Raw genomic sequence first — 22,221 nt, forward strand, 5'->3', positions numbered from 1 at the left:
TAAAAAAAATAAAAAATGGTGTTGAAAGACATAAATCATCATGGATATTGCAGTTAGATTAATATCTTATGTCCTGACCTCAACCTTAGTATTAGGCAAGAGGGTGTACATCTACCAAGTCTTTAAGACCTCACAGTGCCCCCTATATCTTAATTTATCAGATTGATGAGAGTCTATGACTAACTGCTATCACAAATTTAGACAATATTGCACTTACCCATGCTGCCAGACACCACAAGAGCCGTCCCTACGTACGTTTCGCTATCCAAGCTTCATCGGGGAACTTCTGGTACGGCAGTCTATGTGATGACCTGGCACATGTTTTGCTGGTGCCTGACAAAAGCTGGCTTTTATGTGTTCCACTAATCTATTCCATGTAGGGTCACCATCATTTTATCTTAGCTATTCCTGGAAATCTCAGTATCCTCCTCCACTCCAAGGCGGGTAAAACAATCTCATTAGACACTTGATAAAGAGACTGGACCGGTGTCGAAACGCGTTGTGTTGCTGGCATAATTCTTTTAATAAATTTTATATTTTATATCACTATTACCCCTTGGACCTGCGCCTGTTTTACCCGCCTTGGAGTGGAGGAGGATACTGACTGTCTTTAATCCCTGTGGAGATTAGTCGGGAGTGGTTGCGGTTCATTCACATGCTATCAGTAAGAGTTGTGCCTTACATCAGCACAACCTACTCAGGTGAGAGTTCTATGTGCTTACTTTCACCACTTCAGCCCTGTCTGAATTACGCTATGGAGCGCTGTCTTATATTTTGATTCCTGGAAATTTGTCACTGGGTTTTCGATTGTCAATTTCTGGCCTTGTTACTTGTGATCCTTTCTTCATGAGACTGGTAAGGACAATGAGCAGACTGGTAAGGACAATGAGCAGACTGGTAAGGACAATGAGCAGACTGGTAAGGACAATGAGCAGACTGGTAAGGACAATGAGCAGACTGGTAAGGACAATGAGCAGACTGGTAAGGACAATGAGCACTTCACATCTTGCAGTTAGGGACTTTTCGAGAAAGTCAAGTTTCTAGGAAATGCTGCTGCTGGGGGATAAAGCGTTTCTGACAGATTGATGTTGACAGTGATTTTTGTGACTTTTTTTTTAATAAGCGTCTTTTTCTAGTCCTGTATTATTTACACTTTTTTTGATAAATTTTTCCATTTTTGCTTTTTTTTTTAAGCATAGGAGATGAAACATTTAATTTGTGCCAGATAATTAGCATATTATGGCCCCATAAGAACATTGGGGGAGCTATATCAAACATGGTGTAAAGTGAAACTGGCTCAGTTGCCCCTAGCAACCAATCAGATTCCACCTTTCATTTTCCAAAGAGTCTGTGAGGAATGAAAGGTGGAATCTGATTGGTTGCTAGGGGCAACTGAGCCAGTTTCACTTTACACCATGTTTGATAAATCTCCCCCATAGAGTAGAGGACCGCTGTAAATTGGCATTTAAAGGGGTTATCCAGCGCTACAAAAACATGGCCACTTTTCCCCTACTGTTGTCTCCAGTTTGGGTGGGGTTTTGAAACTCAGTTCCATTGAAGTAAATGGAGCTTAATTGCAAACTGCAAACAGTGCTGCCTTACCCCTCTCCAACACACACTGGCCTCCTGGATCTCCCGCTCCTGCAATGTCAAAACCCGGCTCAGGAATGTCTGTGGCCCATCCCACTGGGTCTTCATGAAAAAAGAACAAAGTGCTGTGACGCAGTGCTGTGGGGGCACGAGGACAGGTAAGTAGAGCTTCTTTATTATGTTCCTGCACCCCCTGCCTCCAGCTTATTTTTCATTTTGGCCAGAGTTCCTCTTTAATGGAACATAGCACCATTTCAAATTTAAGGAACTTAAATCCAGCTGTGTGTATGGGGCCTTAAGGTATACAGATATACCTGTCAGTGTTTGTGGCCAACACTGACAGGCAAATAACAAGAGATGACAGTCTAAAAAACATTTTAGGCTAAATATCCTTTAAATTTTAGGGTAGTTATAAAATATTTTGCCTTCCAGCTGTAAGCTTGTATTGTATATAATCAGGGATACGTGACGTAATTTCTTTTTACATTTCAACTGTATGTTTTAAACGTTGGCTCTTTGTTCATAGCCTTCTATCCTTCATTTAAAGGGAATGTGTCGTCTAAATTTTATTTTACTGATTAGAGTCAGTTACTAAAACTTGTTCTTTTATTCTAATCTGTCTGTTTTCTGATTGTAATTTTTTTCTTTTTCACTTTTTTCTACATTGTTATGGGGGCTTCCATCTTGCCTGAGCTGTTTTTAACAGCACGTATTGATGTGCTTTACAGCAAGACATCCAGTCTGACACAGTGGTCTCTGCTTCCACCTCTGTCCATGTCAGGAACTGTCTAGAGCAGTAGCAAATCCCCATAAAAAAATCTCTCATGCTCTGGACAGTTCCTGACATAGACAGAGGTGGCAGCAGAGAGCAGTGTGTCAAACTGTTAAGAATACACCACTTCCTGTAGGACATACAGCAGCTGAAAAGTACTGGAAGACTTGAGATTTTTAAATAGAAGTAAAATACAAATCTCTATACCTTTCTGACACCAGTTGATTTGAAAGAAAAAGATTCTTGCAGGAGTACCCCTTTAAAGATGTTTGGGTGTATATATTTACCTGTATATCTGTACTGTGTATAATCCACTTACCATTTCTTTGAATGCATTTTCCAGGGCACCGATGACAAGACTCTCGGGAAACACTTGTTTTTCTAGATGGAAGCGAACTGCTGCGTCCATAGGAGGATTAGATATGTCACGTGTTTCTGAAGTATTCTCAGTCCCAGTTCTAGTGTCGGGGTCCAGACACAGAGGAGCGGCCGTGGTTTGCTGCAGAATATGTACAAGGTCTCTTAGCCGATCGCGTATATGTAGATGAAGGAGCTTTGATGCGGCCTGCGCACATCCATATCCTGCATGGCCATCAAAGAGTCCCCAGTAATAGAAACTCACTCCTTCACTCACCTGAAGTATTTCAAGAAAAAAAAAAACAATAAATAATAATAATAATAATAATAATAATAAAAAATGATTCAATATTGCTGGCTAAAGAAGTTGCATGCAGTCGTAGAGAGTCCAGGAAAACATAGATACAGCCAATGGCCATGTCCACACACTGTCTGATACTCAAAATAACGGCCGTTGTTTAACATTATTCTAGTTCAGACTCATGATAGCCCTTTCGGTGGGGCTAATTTTAAAAGGTCCATTGAATTTAATTGAAAAGACAAAGAAAGGACTGTGAACAACGTAAAATAACGTCCGCTGTTCACTAAATAACATCCTGGAATTAATGACGTGAACATTAATGTGATAGCCACTGAGAACAGCGGCCGTTATTCCATCCATTGTGTGAACTGATGGCCGTTGTTTCCATAGACTTCAACGGAAATCACTAAATGCCGGAAAAAACTGCTATTATTTTGAGTATCAAGTAACGGCCGAGTGTGAACATGGCCTATGGCTGTATCCATGATGTTCCAGGAGCCTTATGTTCCGTAAGTTTGGCTGTAATCGGACAAATGTATGGCTAATTGATTTCAAATGGGCTGTTCACACTGTCCGTAGTTTTACAGATCCCTAATTAAAAATTACAGGCGCAAAAATTACTGACAAGCTCTAGTACGGACAGTAATTGCAGCACGGATTGTCTCATAGAAGTGTATGGGAGTGTGTGTAATTTTTGCAGATCTGTAATTTTTTTTTCTACGGAAGAAGCATCTGCAACTTCCGCAAAAATGATGGGTTACTTTAATTTAACTATTGCAACCTTTGCATTGTTTTGCGGATCTGCAAAAAAAAATACGGGTTATGGATGCACTACCGACAAATGTTTTTGTGGATCATGGACAAAATAAGAGGTCCTGAAAAACTACTGAACATGTGAGGGAGGCCTTAGGGCTACCTCCAACTCCTTCAGCCATCGGTTATCACATGCTTGAGCTGCGCTCATCTCTAGCACTGATGGACCCTGTCATAGTGTTATTTTTTTTTGCCTTTTTACTGAATAACATTTTAACCTGGCCACAGAGAAAACATATAAAATTGGAGCGGCTGGCATGAAGCCTATTTTATCCGAAGTAAATTTACCATTCTGGAACAGCACATAGTTAAACAATTACTTACTTTGGAAACAGTTTGTACCTGTGTGTTCAGATTCAGGTCACTGGGTAAGCTGTCCTGTTTTTGTTCCTTGTCTTCAGTAGCCACAAATTCACAACACGCATGGTCTTCATTGTGCTGACTTTTCCCAGCATTGACCACTCTGCAGTAAAAAGACGGACAATAGTCAATAACGGTTCTCCTAATAATGAAGGGATTCTTATCCCTTTTATGTTGTTTTATACATTGCAAAAATACTGCACTGTATACCAATGGTGCACCATATAGAAATCTCAACATACTGGGCTCAGGCTATAATCTTACACAAAATATTCTCTGCTCTGGTTCATGGAGGCTTCTATGATAGCCATATGCTCTATTACTACTATTAATGTTGTTGTTGTTATTATTATTATTATTATTATTATTATTATTATTCATTAAAAAAAACCTTTTCAAACTAGTTTGTCAGGAAATTTATGCAGCCCAAATCACAAAAGGCTCCCTTTCTGCTGGCAACTACTATGTTTTACTCTTAAACAACATGGGCAGAATATCTGGTGAGTGCCGGGTTCTTCTATCCACCACATGCAAAAGCCACCTTTGGATGCTGTCCATTCCATCAATATCACTCTAAAACAATGGCTGGCTACAAATTAAATCCATCAAGGAAGACTTAAAGGAGAAGTCCAGTGCAAATTTTTATTATAGTATTGTATTGCCCCCGAAAAGTTATACAAATCACCAATATACACTTATTACGGGACGTGCACATAAAGTGCTTTTTCCCTGCACTTTTCTGCATCAAGGCTTCACTTTCTGGATAAAATGGTGATGTCACTTCCTGGATAACATGGTGATGTCACAACCCGTCTCCCAAAGCTGTGCAGGCTGTGGCTGCTGGAGAGGATGATGGGAGGGGGACACGGAGGGACACTGAGCATCCCTCTGCCATCATCCTCTCCAGCAGCCACAGCCCGCACAGCTCTGGGAGTCGGGTTGTGACATCACCATGTTATCCAGGAAGTGACATCACCATTTTATCCAGGAAGTAAAGCCTTGAAGAAGAAGTTTGGGTGTGGGTTTTGCAGCTTAATTCCATTGAAGTGAATGAAATTGTAATACCATACACAACCTGAGGACAGGGGTGGTGCTGTTTTTGCAATAAATTAGCTGTGCTTTTTCTAATCCTGGGTAGCCCCTTAAAGTCTGTCCTGATACCGGCAGTAATTTCTGTCATTATTCTAATATGCATCAGTTTTAAGTTCACAGCCGGAATATGTTTTTGAGCACATAAAAACATTGCAGTGCCAAATTAAAAACTGATCATGGAGATATACTTTAACCCTTTGAGGACCAGGCCCAAAATGACCCAGTGGACCACACAAAATTTAATCTTTGCGCTTTCGTTGTTCCCTCCTCCTTTTCTAAGAGCTCTAGCACTTTCATTTTTCTATCTACAGGGCCATGTAAGTGCTTGTTTTTTACAGGAATAGTTGTACTGTGTAATGGCGTCATTCATTTTACCATAACATGTATGATGGAATTCCAAATATATTATTTATGAAGATATAAATTGGTGAAATCGTAAAAAAGAATGCAGTATGGTAACGTGTGGGGGGTTCCTGTGTCTACGTAATGCACTATATGGTAACAGCGACATGACACTATTATTCTATAGGTCAGTCTGAACACAACCATATGCAGGTTACACAGATTCTCTAATGTTATATATTTTTTTTAATGAAATACTTTTTTTCGGCAATTAAATATTAATAAAATGGGCCTATTGTGACTCATAACGGTTTAAATTTTTTACCTACGGGGCTGTATGTGGTGTCATTTTTTCCGCCATGATCTCTAGTTTTTATTAATACCATATTTGTGAAGATCGGACGTTTTGATCACTTTATTAATTTTTTTTCTATATAATGTAACATAAAATCGGTAATCCACACACTTTTTTCCCTCTTTTCATCTACGCCGTTCACCGTTCGCAATGACGCTTGCTATATTTTAATAGATCGGACAATTACGCACGCTACGGAATATGATATGTTTATTTATTTATTTTTATATGTTTTATTTATATAATAGGATTTCAGCTTTTATTGGGGGAGGGGCTTTGGGGTAGTGTAATAGTGATTTTAACTTTTTTTTTTTTTTTTTTACACATTTTAAGTCCCTTTGGGGAATTTTACATTCATTACTTTCATTTACTACACTGATCATTGCTATGCTATAGACATAGCATTGATCAGTGTGATAGGAGACCTGCTCATTGAGCCTGCCTGTGCAGGCTAAGTGAGCAGAGCGCCAATCGGACCGCACAGAGGCAGGTAAGAGACCTCAGACGGTCCCGATCGGTAAGTGACAGGGGATGTTTAAGGGGTTAATGACACGCTGCAGCGCGATCGCTGCAGCGTGTCATTAACGGTGAGGGCCGAGCTGCTCACTGCAGTCGGCCCCCGCCTGCTATAAAGCGCGCTCCGCTGCGGAGCCCGCTTCATAGCTCAGGACATACCAGTACGCCCAGGGTCGTCTAGGCACAGACTTACAGGGGTACCGGTACGTCCTAGGTCGTCTAGGGGTTAAGGACTTAAATCTGTATAGTCTGGAGGATAAAAACAAAAAAGGGGACACAATTGAAACCTTTCAATATGATAAAGGGCTAAATAAGGTTCAGGAGGGAAACGTTTTTAATAAGAAGGTGAAAACTAAAACAAGAGGACACAGAGAGAGGTTAGCTGGGGGAAAGATCAGAAGCAACAGGAGAAAATATTACTTAACTGAAAGAGTAGTAGATGCTTGGAGGAAACTTCCAGCAGATGTGGTAAATAAATCTACAATAACTGAATTTATACATGCCTAGGATTAACATATATCTATCCTACTGTATTGTATGTCTTCTCCAATAACAGATATGTAACTAAATTTGCCAACTCTACTACAGGCTTGTATGATATTATTTGGCCCTGCGTCAAAAAAATATTACAGCTAAATACTGCAGTGTATAAGCATACAGCACATATCAGGTGACCGGTATATTAGGTAGTTATGCTTTTCATCTCTGTTCATTCAGAGTCCTTAAAAAAAACAGAAGTCAGACATGAACAAACCCTTTACAGTAACTCTCTCAAATCTTTAAAAACACAAACAATTGAATATATACTATGTAAGAATAAGCAAAAGTCAAAACAACTAGAAAACAGGAAATAGCCGTGGTAACTGCACACAAAGGAAAACCACTGTAGATGTCACTAACAGTAACAGAAGACTACAGGCCGACCTCATTAATCTCCCAATAACCATACATATACTATGTGATATACACTGCTCAAAAATAAAGGGAACACTTAAACAACACAATATACGCTTCTGTGAAATCAAACTGTCCACATAGGAAGCGACACTGATTGACAATCAATTTCACGTGTTTTTATGCAAATGGAATAGACAACAGGTAGAAATTATTAGCAATTAGCAAGACACACTCAATAAGGGTGCGTTCACACATACAGGATCTGCAGCAGCAACCCACACAAGTGGCTCAGGTAGTGCAGCTCATCCAGGATGGTACATCAACGCTTTAGTCCCGGTCTGGGAGGAGATCCCTCAGGAGACTATCCGCCACCTCATCAGGAGCATGCCCAGGCATTGTAGGGAGGTCATACAGGCACGTGGAGGCCACACACAAGTCAGTACGATTACAACAATAGGCAACTTATTTAATTTCTGTTTTATTACCTTAAAAAAAATTCAAGCTAAAAAATAAATAAATAAATAAATCTGTTTGAAATTGCCCTATTCTGACTCTTATACCTTTTATCTTTGGGTCTGTAGGGCTGTGTGAGGGCTCATTTTTTCAGTGACTTTTTGGTAATTTTTTGAGATTTCCTGTGACCAGAATCGACAATTTTACTTTGATGCCTTTAATCATTTTTTGTTTATTTATTTTTACTTAAAAAATAGGAAATGGGGGTGATTTAAATGTTTACAATGGGATGGGTTTATTAATAAAAAATAAAAAAAAGTCTCACATTTCTGTAGTCTTACTTACCTGATCGCTGTCAACCACAAGTTCCTCAGCCAGCACCATCTTGTGCTGATGACGTCTTTCACAGAGGGAGGCTGGTCTTACTCCTGCCCATAAGCTAGGCTAGCCCCCCTCTGCTATGTCGCCTAATGACTCATAGCTTGCTAAGCTCAGATTGGCTAAGCAAGCTAAGACATCTGATCCAATAAATGGAGCAGTGGGAATTTTAAACAACCAAATCAGGATGAGGAGAAGAACAGAAGAGAGGATGTGGGAGGGTCCTGGGAACTGGTGGTATTTCCTGCAGTGAGGGTAAGTATGAAAGATATCTTTGGGGGGGGAGCTTTTTTGTGCTGTAGTTGTCCTTTAATTGCTTCAGTCTGCTGAAGACAAGCTGAAAAAATCTCACAGTCAGGGTACTATTGCACGGGCCGATAAAGGCCCGATAATAACTGTGAATGAGCGCCAATCTGCCTATTACACAGCCCGATTATCGTTTAACAAGGGCTATCCATGTCCTTGCCACCCTTGTTTTACCCGATTCGGCCGATTATCGATCCGTGTAATAAATACAACGATCAGCCGATGACAGCGATCATTGGCTGATCGTTGATATAGGTTTGAACCTATAATTGTTGGGCGCCGACCACGCATCGCTACGTGTAATAACTGACGATATACATTACCTATCCAGGCTGCAGGGCTCCTCTTGCGGTCTTCTTATCCCTGGGTCCCGCGCGCTCCAGCTTCAGAGCGGCCTGTCTTAGCTGACAGGCCGCTCAGCCAACGTTCACGTAGCGATGTGCAGTTCAAACCTACAGTATATTAACGATCAGTCAATGATCGTCGTCATCGGCTGATCGTTGTATTTATTACATGGAACGATAATCGGCCGAATCGGGATGATTTGGCCCATTATCGTTCCGTGTAATAGTACCCTCAGGCAGCCCTGGAAGGGCTCAGGCTGCACTGACAGGTGATCGACTCCCCAATCAGGACCACTGCACCCCCGATGATGCAGTGTCATCTAAATGGTTAAATAGCTGGCACAGTGATCATGCCAGTCACTGACTGGCTGAGAGGGTACCTAGTTTCCGGCAGAAGATGACAGTCAGCTACTGTGAATGGAAGTGGAGAGCAGTGCAATGGAGGCACGGGGATGGGTGAGTCTACTTGTTTATAATTCCCCCCCCCCCCCCCCCCGCTGATTTTAGTGTTTGTGGGATTTCCACTTTAATAATATGAAACGTTACCTGTGTTTTCTTACTATGCCATTTTTTTGCACTAGTAGTTCTGCTTAGTCTAGCATACAATGCTACATACATAGTACTACACTATACAGACATACATACATAGACAAAGCTTTTGGTTTTGTGCTTCAGAGACTTTGACCGCTGAAGCCTGACTAGAAGCCGCAAGTCAAACACACTTTCCATGAATGTGACACAAGCGAGACGTGTCCGCACATTATAGAACACCAGCTGGAAATACAGGTCTATGGGGACGAGAAGTCGCCAAACTTGTAATATCAGTATAAATATTTCAGAGCTTCAGAATCGGGGACGGGGGACTATGCTATACATGTTCTGTGTAAGTATATAGGGAAGAATGGAGTGGGCTCAAGAGCAGGGCCAGCTTCTGTAAGTAGTTGATAGCTGTCATCATCATCAGCAGGAATCGGAGTGGTTTAACCACCTAGATGCCGCGGTCAATGATAACTGCTGTATCTAGGCAGAAAGGTGCTGTGTGGCAGACCAGTCACTCATTACAGACAGCAGATAGTGAAATGTACTCTTCATACATTTATTCATTATACCAAAGAGCTCATCTTTTTCCACTACGTAGCGATCAATACTATGAATACAATGGTTGCATGCTTCTTTAAGGGCATGTTCACCCAGATTTTTAGCCACTGGAACTCTTTCTTAAAGGGGTACGCCAGCAAAAATCTTATTCTTTCAAATTAACTGTTGTCAGAAAGTTATATAGATTTGTTATTTACTTCTATTTAAAAATCTCAAGTCTTCCCATACTTATCAGCTGCTGTATGTCCTGCAAGAAATGTTGTTTTCTTTCCAGTCTGACACAGTTCTCTCTGCTGCCACCTCTGTCCATGTCAGGAACTGTCCAGAGCAGGAGAGGTTTTCTATGAGGATTTGCTACTGCCCTGGACAGTTCCTGACATGGACAGAGATGGCAGCAGAGAGCACTGTGTCAGACTGGAAAGAATACACCACTTCCTGCAGAACAAACAGCAGCTTTTATGTATTCTGTCAACTGATATGGCAGTGACTGGCTGCAGAGACTGGTAGCTCTACCCCATGAGTGATGTAATGATGGTGTGACAAGGCGTATGCGTGGACTCTGGGTGCACAATTCCTGCGCACTTGCCTTATCTTCGCGTTTACAATGCCATGGCTTATGTTTGTGATATGCTTACTTCACACTTGCATACATGCCTTATGGTCCTTTTACACGGAACGATTATTGTTCGTTTTTGCGCGATAACAATCGCATTTGAGCGATAATCATTCTGTGTAAACGATGCGAACGATCAAGAAATCGTTTCATTTTAAACTTTCAACATGTTCTCAAATCGTCGTTGATCGTTCGCAAAAAATTCGCAGATCGTTCCGTGTTAACAGTCTTTCAACGATTTCACCCACGTGTGAGATAGGCTTAAGCGATCGCAAAACGATTTTTCCGTACGATGTATCGCTCCGTCTAAATGCTGATCGTTATAGAAAAAAACATTGTTCATTCAAAATCGTTAATCGTGCAAATTATCGCTCCGTGTAAAACCACCATTTAAGTCCTATTAGACAAAGAGATTTTTTAACGATAAACGATTGCAAATGAGATTTGTTTATCGTTAACCTGAAATCGTTCACCATATTACACAGAATGATAGTCGTTAGTCACAATTGTTGCTGCGATCATTTACTCCGTCTGATCCCAGCAAATGAAGGAACAGTGTGGAATTATGGTGCGTTTACACAGAGAGATTCATCTGACAGATTTTTGAAGCCAAAGCCAGGAACAGACTATGCACAGAGAACAGGTTATAAAGGAACAACTGAGATTACTCCTTTTTTCAAATACATTCCTGGCTTTTGCTTCATAATTCTGTCAGATAAATCTGTCTGTGTAAACGCACCATAACACTGAACGATTAGTGAACGAATGCAGAATTACAGCGAACGATTAACAATGATTTTTGTGTCAGCGCCAAATGAACGCTGAACGATTTCTCGCTGGTCGTTTGATCGTTGCCTGCATTTACACAAAATGTTTATTGTTTAAATTTGGACGATATAACAATAATTTGCACGATAATCGCCCCGTGTAATGAGGCCCTAACGGTCCGTTTACATGAAGCGATAATTCGCCCAATCGATCATTTAACTATTTTGAAGCGACAATTTGGTTTTTATAACGATCAGCGTTTAGACAAACAAGTTGTTAGAAAAGTCGTTATTGTGCTCGTTTTTAAGATCGCTTAAGCCCATCTCACACATAGGGTGAATCTTTGAAAGACTGTTTACACGAAGCGATCTGCGAATTTTTTTTTTTTAAATATATTTTTATTAAATGTTTTCACAAATATTTTATACATAACAACATATATAAAGATCATCCAAAATAGAATCAGAATCTGCCATACAGAAAAAATACGCAATCATATGAACCATTCACAGAGGCGATCTGTGAATTTTTAGCGAACGACCAACGACGATTTGAGAACATGTTGAAAGATCACAATGAACGATTCCTTGTTCGTTGCTTGATCGTTCACTGTGTTTACACGAGCCGATTATCGCTCAAATGCGATTGTTATTGCAAAAATTCAAACGATAATCGTTCCGTGTAAAAGCAGCATTACTTATTCGCTGACTAACACGAGTATCACTTCTGTGCTCACTGTGAGATGGACTTCAGAAAGGCCCTGTGATTACAGGCTAAGACCCCACTTAGGACCTCCCATGTGTCATAACCAAGAGTTCCCTCCACTCCAATGAAGTCAGTGGATCCATGCATTACAATGGATCCATTGATTTGGATGACCACCATGCAAATCCTCCATTCCTGCTGCGGTGGACATGTAGGCCTAAATACGGCTTTACCTGCCTATAATAGTTGATTTTCAGGGTGCAGAGATACTGTCATCCTGTCATGATAAGTTTATTGTTGTTTCTTTTTATAAAGTAGTTGTTTTTCTGTAAATGCGACAAAAATGCGACAAATCTGGTCTGTGTGAATTCACCCTAAGGCCCATGTTCCCACGCAGCATTTCTGCAACTAAAACCAGGAGTGAATTGGAAACACAGAAAGGCTATAGTCACACACTGTTGAAATTGAGTAGATGGCCGTCATTTAATGGCAAAAATTGGACGTTAATTGATGTCCATCCACTTAATTTGAACAATGTGTTTCCAATCCACTCCTGGTTTCGGTTGCAAAACACTGACCAAAATACTGAGCAAAAATATTGTGTGGGAGCATAGCCTGAGGGTGCAGAGCCAGCGTATGGACAAAAAATGGGACACTAAACCTTGTGCATTGTATTGTGCAAGTGTTTCATTTATAATCGTCATAAACATAATACTGCATGTGAGAATCCACGGCACAATGACTGGGGGAGATTTATCACACATGGTGTAAAGTGAAACTGGCTCAGTTGCCCCTAGCAACCAATCAGATTCCACCTTTCATTTTCCAAAGAGTCTGTGAGGAATGAAAGGTGGAATCTGATTGGTTGCTAGGGGCAACTAAGACAGTCTCACTTTACACCATGTTTGATAAATTGATAAATCTCCCCCAATAACCTTTACATCAGAAAATACCCTAATATTTCATACAGTGTCTGGCATTGTAGAGTTCGCTACAGTCTATCTGCTCCTTAGGCTGTGTTCACACATGCTGTAGTATGATGGCATCACTGTCCGGGTACTGCAGCGTCTTCACAAACATGATGCAGTCTTCACAAACATGATGCACCACAATGAAACTGCAATGAAACGGCCTAAACAGCCAGGCTAATCCCTACCAGTGGCGTAGCTACCATAGAGGCAGGGTAGGCAGTTGCTATGGGGCCCATGCAGGAGGGGGGCCTGGGGGAGAAGATAAGACCGTGCGTCCTTCTGCTTAACCCCTTGTGTACTGCAGTGTGTAAGTGACCCAATGTTTACTTACATGCTGCAACAAAAAAAAAAAGGGTTAACAAGCAGAAGACAGAGATCTCTGCTTCACTGCACTGATAACCTCTAACCTCTGTTCTCCAGCTGCCAATGCCAATGTGCCAGAGGTCAAGGGTTATCAGTGCAAGAGCAGTAAAGCAGATATATATGCACAATGCTTTGTGTTGAGCGTAGGGAAGGGGGGCGCCTTAAAATTTTTTGCTATGGGGCCCCGTGAATCCTAGCTACTCCCCTGATCCCTACCAACAAGGAAACTACATTTTGCTACTCATAGTTCAATTCACTGTCCACAATCTTGAAGAACTGAAGCCCCAAATCTATTAGACTACATTACATAACGTTTCACGATATATGAACTAAACTCTGAAAGGTCGTAGCTTCTCTGCAACTCAGCCGCCATCTATCTGACTTCCTTTGTGGGTTAGTGTAATGCTTTCTGGCTGGTCTCGTGATCACAGACTCGGAGGCCCAGAATTATATTCAGCTGAGCTTCTTCCTCTATAGCTGAGACTCCTAACTACAGTAGATGAAATCAGAGGGACTCTGCTGGTTAGCTCAGAAGTCAGCTATTAATTCCTCTATGTATTAATAACCAAAACCTTAGGCCTAATGCACATAAGCATGATACATATAACACACCATTGGAATCAGGGGAACCAAGGCTACAAAGTGATTTTATGCTGTAAAAAAAACACATGGTATTCAGTCTACAATAATTTTTACTGAAGTCTACGGAAACAACGGCCGTTGGTTCACATAATATATAAAATAACGGCCGCTGTTATTATTTTAAAGCTAATGTTCCAGCGGGTAGATTGCTTTGGCTTTTTTACATGAACAGACTGGCGCTGGCGTGGGGATGCGGGGAGCGTGGTCCTTTCCTTGAACTGCCGCCCGGTGCCTGCGCACAGTGCTGGTCTATTCCCGAGCACCAGCCTGGCATGAAGCACTGGGGGCAGACCCGTCGGCTCCCAGTGTGATGTAAACCTCTCCCCTCTGTGACATGGCTCCACTAGAAATAAAGAAGCCGTGTTATTGAGGAAGGGGGTTTTACAACACTGGGGGCCAGCAGGCCGCTCGCAGTGCTTCACGCCAGGCTGGTGCTTGGGAATAGACCAGCGCTGTGTGCAGGAATCGGCGCAGCAGTTCAAGAAAAGGACCGCGCTCCCCGCATCCCCACCCCGGCGCCAGTCTGTTCATGTAAAAAAAACAAAGTGATGTACCTGATGGTACATTTACTTCAAGTTGTTCGCACAAAAAACTTTTTTCCCCGTCCTTTGCAATAAAATCAATGGACTTTTTAATTAAAGATGCACCCAAAAGGGCCATCTTTGGACTAGAACAATGTTCCAATGGCCATTACTGCAATGGTTGCCATAGTAACATGCTCAACCATGGCAGTTGTTTGGTACTCAAAACAATGGATAGCCTAAAGGGAATCCGTCACTAGGTTTATGCTGCCTTAAATGAGGGCAGTATAAACTAGTGACAGAAATGCTGAACAGATTGGTGTATTAGTCACATTGTTCTGTTTAGCCGTTCTCCTTATATGCAGGAGAATGGACTTTGTACCATACCCCTCCCTCCCGCCCTCCAGCTGCTGATCGACAGTGATATGCATATTTGATTTCCCAGGGGGCAATGTCCTAGAATACACTGACGTCAAGACAAGTGATGGTGTCACTACATTGTTTTGGTTGATCTCCCTGAGGTCAACCAGCATCCTTTTGCTGATTGACAGTTAACTGACTATACACAGCATAGATGGACAACTGGCCAGTGGGCGGAGTTTCCTGCTTCTCATGAATATCCAGGACTACTGAGCTCATGCACATAATAAAGAGGACTATTGTATCATGCAATATAATATTATATAATATTATTAGTATTAGAGTCTGTGGAAACCCATGATGACATATCATTGGCCTAAGTAGTTGTTAGATTTTGAAACATCTGTTAGACCAATAGTTTAGAACAGTCTCAATAAACTATTAAAAGACGTCAACTTGGAGACTTATATTTCCAAGTATTTTAGCTGTCCAACCACATCCTGGCCATCTTAAAGGGGTTATCCAGCGCTACAAAAACATGGCCACTTTCCCCCTACTGTTGTCTCCAGGTTGGGTGGGGTTTTGAAACTCAGTTCCATTGAAGTAAATGGAGCTTAATTGCAAACTGCACCTGAACTGGAGACAACAATAGGGGGAAAAGTGGCCATGCTTTTGTAGCGCTGCATAACCCCTTTAAACTCTTCTCTCTTGTGACTCTTCTACTATGTAGGTCACATTGACTGAATTGAGTCATTAACAGATTCTGGTAAACGGGCACTGTCTGCCTGACAGTGGAATTTTGGCTATTGTCTCAGAGATACATTGGCTCCTGATGCAATCTGCAGGATAATAGATTGTTTTGTGAGGCAGGTGCCAGCAATGCGGATATACTGCGAAATTATTGGGAATGCAGAAACCATTTGCTATTTTGAGATATTAGGCTTCGTTCCCATCTTTTCTGGCTACACTGCAGGTACAGTATATATCTGGAGGTTAGGAAATATTGGCCCAAATAGGAACTTATATTTCTAACTCGTACACAACATGGCACAGCAGTCATACCGGACAGCAGAGGACAGTGATATAGTTGGTATATATTTTTGTATATAGGGGCAGTATTATAGCAGTTTCATGTTCATATATGTGGAGGAGAGTTCTATAGTAGGAAGCAGAAAGGAGGAATTGTATGGCCTGCACAGGCTAGGTTTCTGCCGGTCACAGCCTCAGTTGGAGAGTCAGTTTGGCACTACAGAGCGGGGCCGTACCCACCATTCAATAAAAGCCACTCAAGGGCCTATTCCACGGAGCGATAATCGGCCGATTATCGCTCCGTGGAATAGAGAGAACGATCAGCCGATGATCATGTCATCGGCTGATTGTTTATTTAGGTTCACACCTAAAATCATCGGTCATCACCCGCACATTGCTACGTGGAAAAGCGGTGCGCAGCGAGCGACCGACGATCTCACAGGCACTATACATTACCTGTCCAGCCGCAGGTCTTCTCCTTCTCCCGTTCCCGCGCCGCAGCAGCTTCGAAACGGCCTGTCTGAACTGACAGACCGCTCAGCCAATCACGGGATTGGCTAGTGATTGGCTGAGCGGTCTGTCAGTTCAGACAGGCTGCTCCGAAGCTGCTGCGGCGCAGGACCGGGAGAAGGAGAAGACCTGCGGCTGGACAGGTACTGTATGCTGCAAGGGCTGCAAGGACATCGGTAACGAGGTCCCTGCAGCCCTCGCTAAACGATTGTCGGGCCGTGGAATAGGCCCAGTAAACGAGCGCCGATCTAGCAGATCGACGCTCATTTACATCGTTGATCGGGCCCTGATTGGCCTGTGGAATAGGGCCCTTACTCATTCATAGGAACACCTGAGAGGTCCCTTTGAGGACAGGCATTAAAGTGAATGAACCAATGAGTATGAGAATTTTTTTTTTTACACTACCATGTTGGGTTCTCACTGGTTCCTGTGATCGGTGCCAGTTTATTCATGTGCACTTTGGAGGCGATCGCATCACCCCCAGTGCAAAGATATCCCCTCCCTTCAGTGATACGGCCAGACTGGATTCCAATGGAGACGCTTCACCGAGGGGAGGGGATATTGTTACACTGAGGGCGCCGGGCCCTCCTCCAGTGCATAGCGCGTGCCGAAGTGCACATAAATAAACGTGCACCGATCAAAACACCAGGAAGTGTTTTGAAAAATGGTCGACGCCAGCAGAATCTCTGCGCCGGCATTGCCAAGATAATGTATAACAAAGATTCTGATGCAAATTGGTACATTCACTTTAATATTTTGTGGGGGAGATTTATCAAACATGGTGTAAAGTGAAACTGGCTCAGTCGCCCCTAGCAACCAATCAGATTCCACCTTTCATTTTCCAAAGAGTCTGTGAGGAATGAAAGGTGGAATCTGATTGGTTGCTAGGGGCAACTGAGCCTGTTTTACTTTACACCATGTTTGATAACTCTCCACCTGTATGCTCGGGTCTTGCAAAACAAACGTAACTTTTAAACAAAACTTCCCAAATGTAAACCTGATGGAAATGTGAACACCGCCGTATCAATCTGAAGACTTAAACTCTCTGATTTGCCAAAGCACTGCCATGCACATAAAATGTAGTCATCCTCAATGGGTTTCTAAAAGACCGGCTCATTCTGGGATAGGTAAAGAGCAGTACCACACACAGTCTAGTAATACAGGTGGAATGTCCATACTGGCTGGTCGGATCTTTTGGCCAATCGCATGTGTGTATAGGTTGAATGTGGTGGATTAGGAAACACAAAAACCTGAGGCCATTGTAAGGGGCCTATTCCTCAGGAGCGATAATCGGCCGAATCGGCTCCATTCAGCCCGATTTGGCCGATTATCGCTCAGTGGAATAGAGAGAACGATCAGCCGATGATTGTGTCATCGGCTGATCATTCATTTGGGTTTAAACCTAAAATCATCGTTGGCCACCCGCGCATCGCTACGGTGGAATAGCGGTGTCCGGCTGGCGACCAATGATTCAAGCAGAGCAGCATACATTACTTGCAGGGCTTCTCCAGTGATTGGCTGAGTGGTCTGACAGCTCAGTCAGGCCGCTCCGGAGCTGATGCTGCACGCGGGACCCGGGGAGGAAGAGGGAGCGGAGGAGAAGCCCTGCAGGTAATATATTGCTGCAAGGACATCTGTAACGATGTCCCTGCAGCCCTCGCTTAACGATCATCGGGGCCGTGGAATAGGCCCAGTAAACAAGCGCCAATCTAGCAGATCGGCGCTCGTTTACATTGTTGCTCGGCTTGTGGAATAGGGCCCTAACTTTAAGGACTACTAAAAATGCCTTACGTGGCCACTTTAACATATCCGAGAGATATGTCAAGTTTTGATCTGTTTGGGTATGACTGACAGATTGCTAGACTGAGTGAAGAAATGTGCATGCTAGGGCTATGTTCACACAACGTCCAAAAAAGAGAAAAGGCGTCCACTTTTTTTTTATTTAAAAAGACGTCTGTTTTTGCCATGATTTCATTGACTTTAATGCAATGCCTTGAAGTCAATGAAATGAAGGATGTCCAATGCACACAGTGTGTAAAATGACGGACGTTGTCTGCATGCACGTCAAAATAATGATCATGACAATTATTATTTTTTAGTTGTTCACACACAGTTTTTCTTCTTTCACCGTCCTTTCTCCATTTTTACTATTAAACTCAATGGACTTTTTAATTAAAGACACAACCAATTAGTCCAGCTGACCTAGAATAATGTACCAGCAGCCAACAGGCAGCCAGACAGCCAAATAACAGACATAATTTTAAATGGAGAGGAAAAAAATGTTGTGTGAACATAGCCCAAACATATTCTCTTCCCATCTCTGTGCACATGACCAAGACAGACTATGGGACGGCCTTGTGTCATGTACACAGAGGGCAGGAAGAGAAGCGCTTAGCACCGCACTTCTGCCCACTCATTCTAGTGAGACCCCAGACCCCCACCGACTAGAGATGAGCGAACCTGGAGCATGCTCGAGTCGATCCGAACCCAAACGTTCGGCATTTGATTAGCGGTGGCTGCTGAACTTGGAATACGCCCTAAGGCTATGTGGAAATCATGGATATAGTCATTGGCTGTATCCATGTTTTCCAGACAACCTTAGAGCTTTATCCAAGTTCAGCAGCCGCCGCTAATCAAATACCGAACGTTCGGGTTCGGATCGACTCGAACCAGAACCCGGTTCGCTCATCTCTACCACTGACCAAAACTTTTTATATGTCTCTATGATGTAACAAAAAACCCCCCAGAGATCCAACAGCACCTGCAAAGTCTAGTTCTAGTGCCAAATCGTTCAGGAATACATACCAGAATCTATGTATAGCTTAAAAGAAAACTGTGGGAGGTCGGGGAAACATTGCCATTTCTGCATATATGATGCAATTTTAACTTCGGTTGTACAACAATTCACACACTACTGAAAGTGGAACAAACCCGAGCTAGAATCCGTATTATTGACACCAATTTATAGAAATGAAAGTGGATTTTTCCATAGGTTCATACTTCCGCAGTTGCAGATTCTAATACAAAAAGAGCATGCATAAAGATTTAAAGGGGGTTTCCAATTGTATGAAAAGAACTCTTAAAGGGGTATTCCACGCAAACATAACTTTTGATATGTTGCTGCCTATGGTGAGACTAACAATTCCTTACATACGTGTTATTATCTATTTAGTCTCCTTCTCCTAGTTCTGCTTTCTGCTAAAGACACAAAAATCTGTGTGAGCTTTTTTCTCTGTCTCCTCCTCCCTCCCTTCTGAGATGGCTGATGTGAACAAGTCCCTGACTGGCTTAATCTGCAACATTGTGCAGTAACTTCTTTGTAATGATGGGAGGGTTAATCACAGTGAGTTCATTAGCAATGTGATCTCCGAATAACCCTCATTACCAGCATTACAAAGAAGCTACTGTACAATGTTGCAGATTAATCCAGTCAGGGACTAGTTTATATCAGCTGTCTCAGAAGGGAGGGAGGAGGTGGGGGAGACAGACAGAAAAGCTCACACACAGCTTTTTGTGTCTTTAGTAGAAAGCAGCAGCTCAGAACTGGGGGAAGGAGACTGAATAGATAAGTATTTGCTATTTTCTCTATATTCTTGTACACTGCACTTACAGAGATGGATAACTGTAGAGATATAGACCAGTTCACAGCAGAAAGGGAGATATCATTGTATCCAGTCCCATCTGCAGCGGAAATCTCTCCTGGTACTACCTTGTAGATTGGATATAGTGCAGACACTTCTCAGCTGAGAACAGGACTAGATCAGCACCAGTCAGCTGCTGCGGGAAACCAATGAATGTTTCCATCTTTCAATCATTAGTCTTTTATTTTATTCTATATAAAGTGACATCTACCAGACATATATGATAGATTGGCCTTTACCTGGGCTTGTAAACCAAGCCCACTCTATACCTACAAGGTGCCAGTTATGTTACATAGCTGATACCTGCTAACAGAGGCTGGGATCGGAGACAACTCTGATCCCTGCTGTTCAACAACATGGGATGCTGTGGTCAGCAGCTGTTTTTGGTTTCTTGCCTCCAAAAAACTCCAGAAAATAAAAAGTTATTAAAAAAATTACACAGCTGTGTCCATTTAAAATTGAAAAAAAAAAAAAAAGTACCGTAATTTCTATTAAAAAGTAGTCAGGCTCTAAAAGTTTTAAAAACCCCTTGAAGATCATTACCTCAGTTCTGTCCAGTCCTGTGACCACTGCAGTCTGCCCTCTAGGACGTACACCTCTCTGCTACTCACTTATCCCTGGTACCAGTTGTGTTACATAGCTGATACCTGCCAACAGAGGCTGGGAACGGAGGTAGCTCTGATCCCTGCTGTTCAATACCTCCAGGTGTTGTGGTCAGCAGCTGTTTTTGGTCAGCTGAATTGCTGTTTTTTTTTTCTTTCCTCCAAAAAGACCCAAGAAAATAAAATGTTATGAAAAAAATAAAAACATTACACGGCTGTGTCAATTGGAAATAGAAAAAAAATGTCAGAATATGGAGACAAAAATCAAATAAAAATAAAAAGATTCTAAAAGTTGTAGAACCCCTTGAAGCTCACAACCTCAGTCCTGTCCAGTACTGGGACCAGTGCAGTCTGCCCTCTAAGACAGGGGTAGGAAACCTTGGCTCTTCGGCTGTGGCAAAACTACAACTCCCATCATGCCTGGACAGCTAAAGCTTTGGCTGTCCAGGCATGATGGGAGTTGAAGTTCTGCCACAGCTGGAGAGCCAAGGTTCCCTACCCCTGCCCCAGCACATCCACCTCTCTGCTACTCACTTAGTTGCTCTCACACCATCTATTATTCATGGGGCAGCAGCTTCCTATCCTGCAGTTACTGTTAGTGAGATAAATAATGTAGGGCTGGGTATTAGCTGATAGTCCTGGAGCTATTATACTGTATATATACTGTATATAATCCATATATACTCACTCTGCATAGCCTGTACCCCAGTGCAGCTCCTCGGGGCTCTTCAGGGTCAGCACCATCCTTGCATTGTGATCGCCCGATTTCTGGAATTCCTCCGGCAATAACTTCAGGAAACTCGGCCGACATGGGGGCTGGGGTTTCGCAATGGGAAGGCTGGGGCTTGGGGTCTCCTTCTCAGGGGTACAGGGAGCCGGCAGTGCACTTTGTTTGCTGGACAGCGACCCTCCCCAAATCCCTGTGACAGCTGACTTCACTCTGCTGATCATCCCGGGAGCAGGAGCCGATTCTCTGCAGCTACATCCAGGTACAAACACCACTGCCCAAAGGGAAGCCACTCACTGGGGCATGGGCTTAGCAAGGGCACACAGGGGGCTGAGGCTCAGGTGCACACCGACCACATGCACTGGACTCCCGGATATGATGCTCAGGCTCTTGAGGGTGACACCCAGTGGTGTGTACAAGGCTCTGCCCACTGCTCTGCTTCCTTCTCCTCAGCCCTGTGCAGGAGCCCCACGAATGACAGGTGACATGGTCCTCAGTGACCTCCTGGTGACTGTGCTGCTGCAGCAATGTGTACTGTGCCAGTCCTAGTGCTGGACTCCTCCACCCCCTCCTCCTCCTCTGCTGCTTCCTACTACAGAAAGGCAGACAGACCATTCTTCTTATTATACATGGCTCCTCAGCAGATGTCTCTGCCCTCCTTGTATGATGTCAGCTCAATAATAGTAGTAGTGAGATTGCCTCTGTTATTGATGGATGATGATGATTGTATATACACTCTTCATATCATGGTGGGATGTTTTGTTGTCATGTTGGTAATCATTGTAGTCATTGGGA

The 22,221-nt window shown here is 42.8% G+C and overlaps 1 protein-coding gene across 2 annotated transcripts in view; it reads right to left on the bottom strand.

Annotated features, from left to right (window-relative positions):
- Positions 1 to 21,994, bottom strand: part of PPM1J (protein phosphatase, Mg2+/Mn2+ dependent 1J) — a 40,794-nt gene extending 18,800 nt beyond the window's left edge. Inside the window, exons 1-3 of one of the 2 annotated variants that reach the window (XM_069945296.1) lie at positions 21,388 to 21,994; positions 4,176 to 4,296; positions 2,682 to 2,996 (exon numbers count right to left, since the gene is read on the bottom strand). In XM_069945296.1, coding sequence (XP_069801397.1) covers positions 2,682 to 2,996; positions 4,176 to 4,296; positions 21,388 to 21,650 — 699 coding nt within the window. In that variant the 5' untranslated portion in view covers positions 21,651 to 21,994. Of the gene's footprint in view, positions 1 to 2,681; positions 2,997 to 4,157; positions 4,297 to 21,387 lie in introns of both variants that reach the window. The other variant, XM_069945295.1, reaches the window with a different exon arrangement.
- Between the last annotated feature and the right edge of the window lie 227 nt (positions 21,995 to 22,221).

Source organism: Dendropsophus ebraccatus, chromosome 11 (assembly GCF_027789765.1).
Source record: "Dendropsophus ebraccatus isolate aDenEbr1 chromosome 11, aDenEbr1.pat, whole genome shotgun sequence".
NCBI classification, from domain to species: Eukaryota; Metazoa; Chordata; class Amphibia; order Anura; family Hylidae; genus Dendropsophus; species Dendropsophus ebraccatus.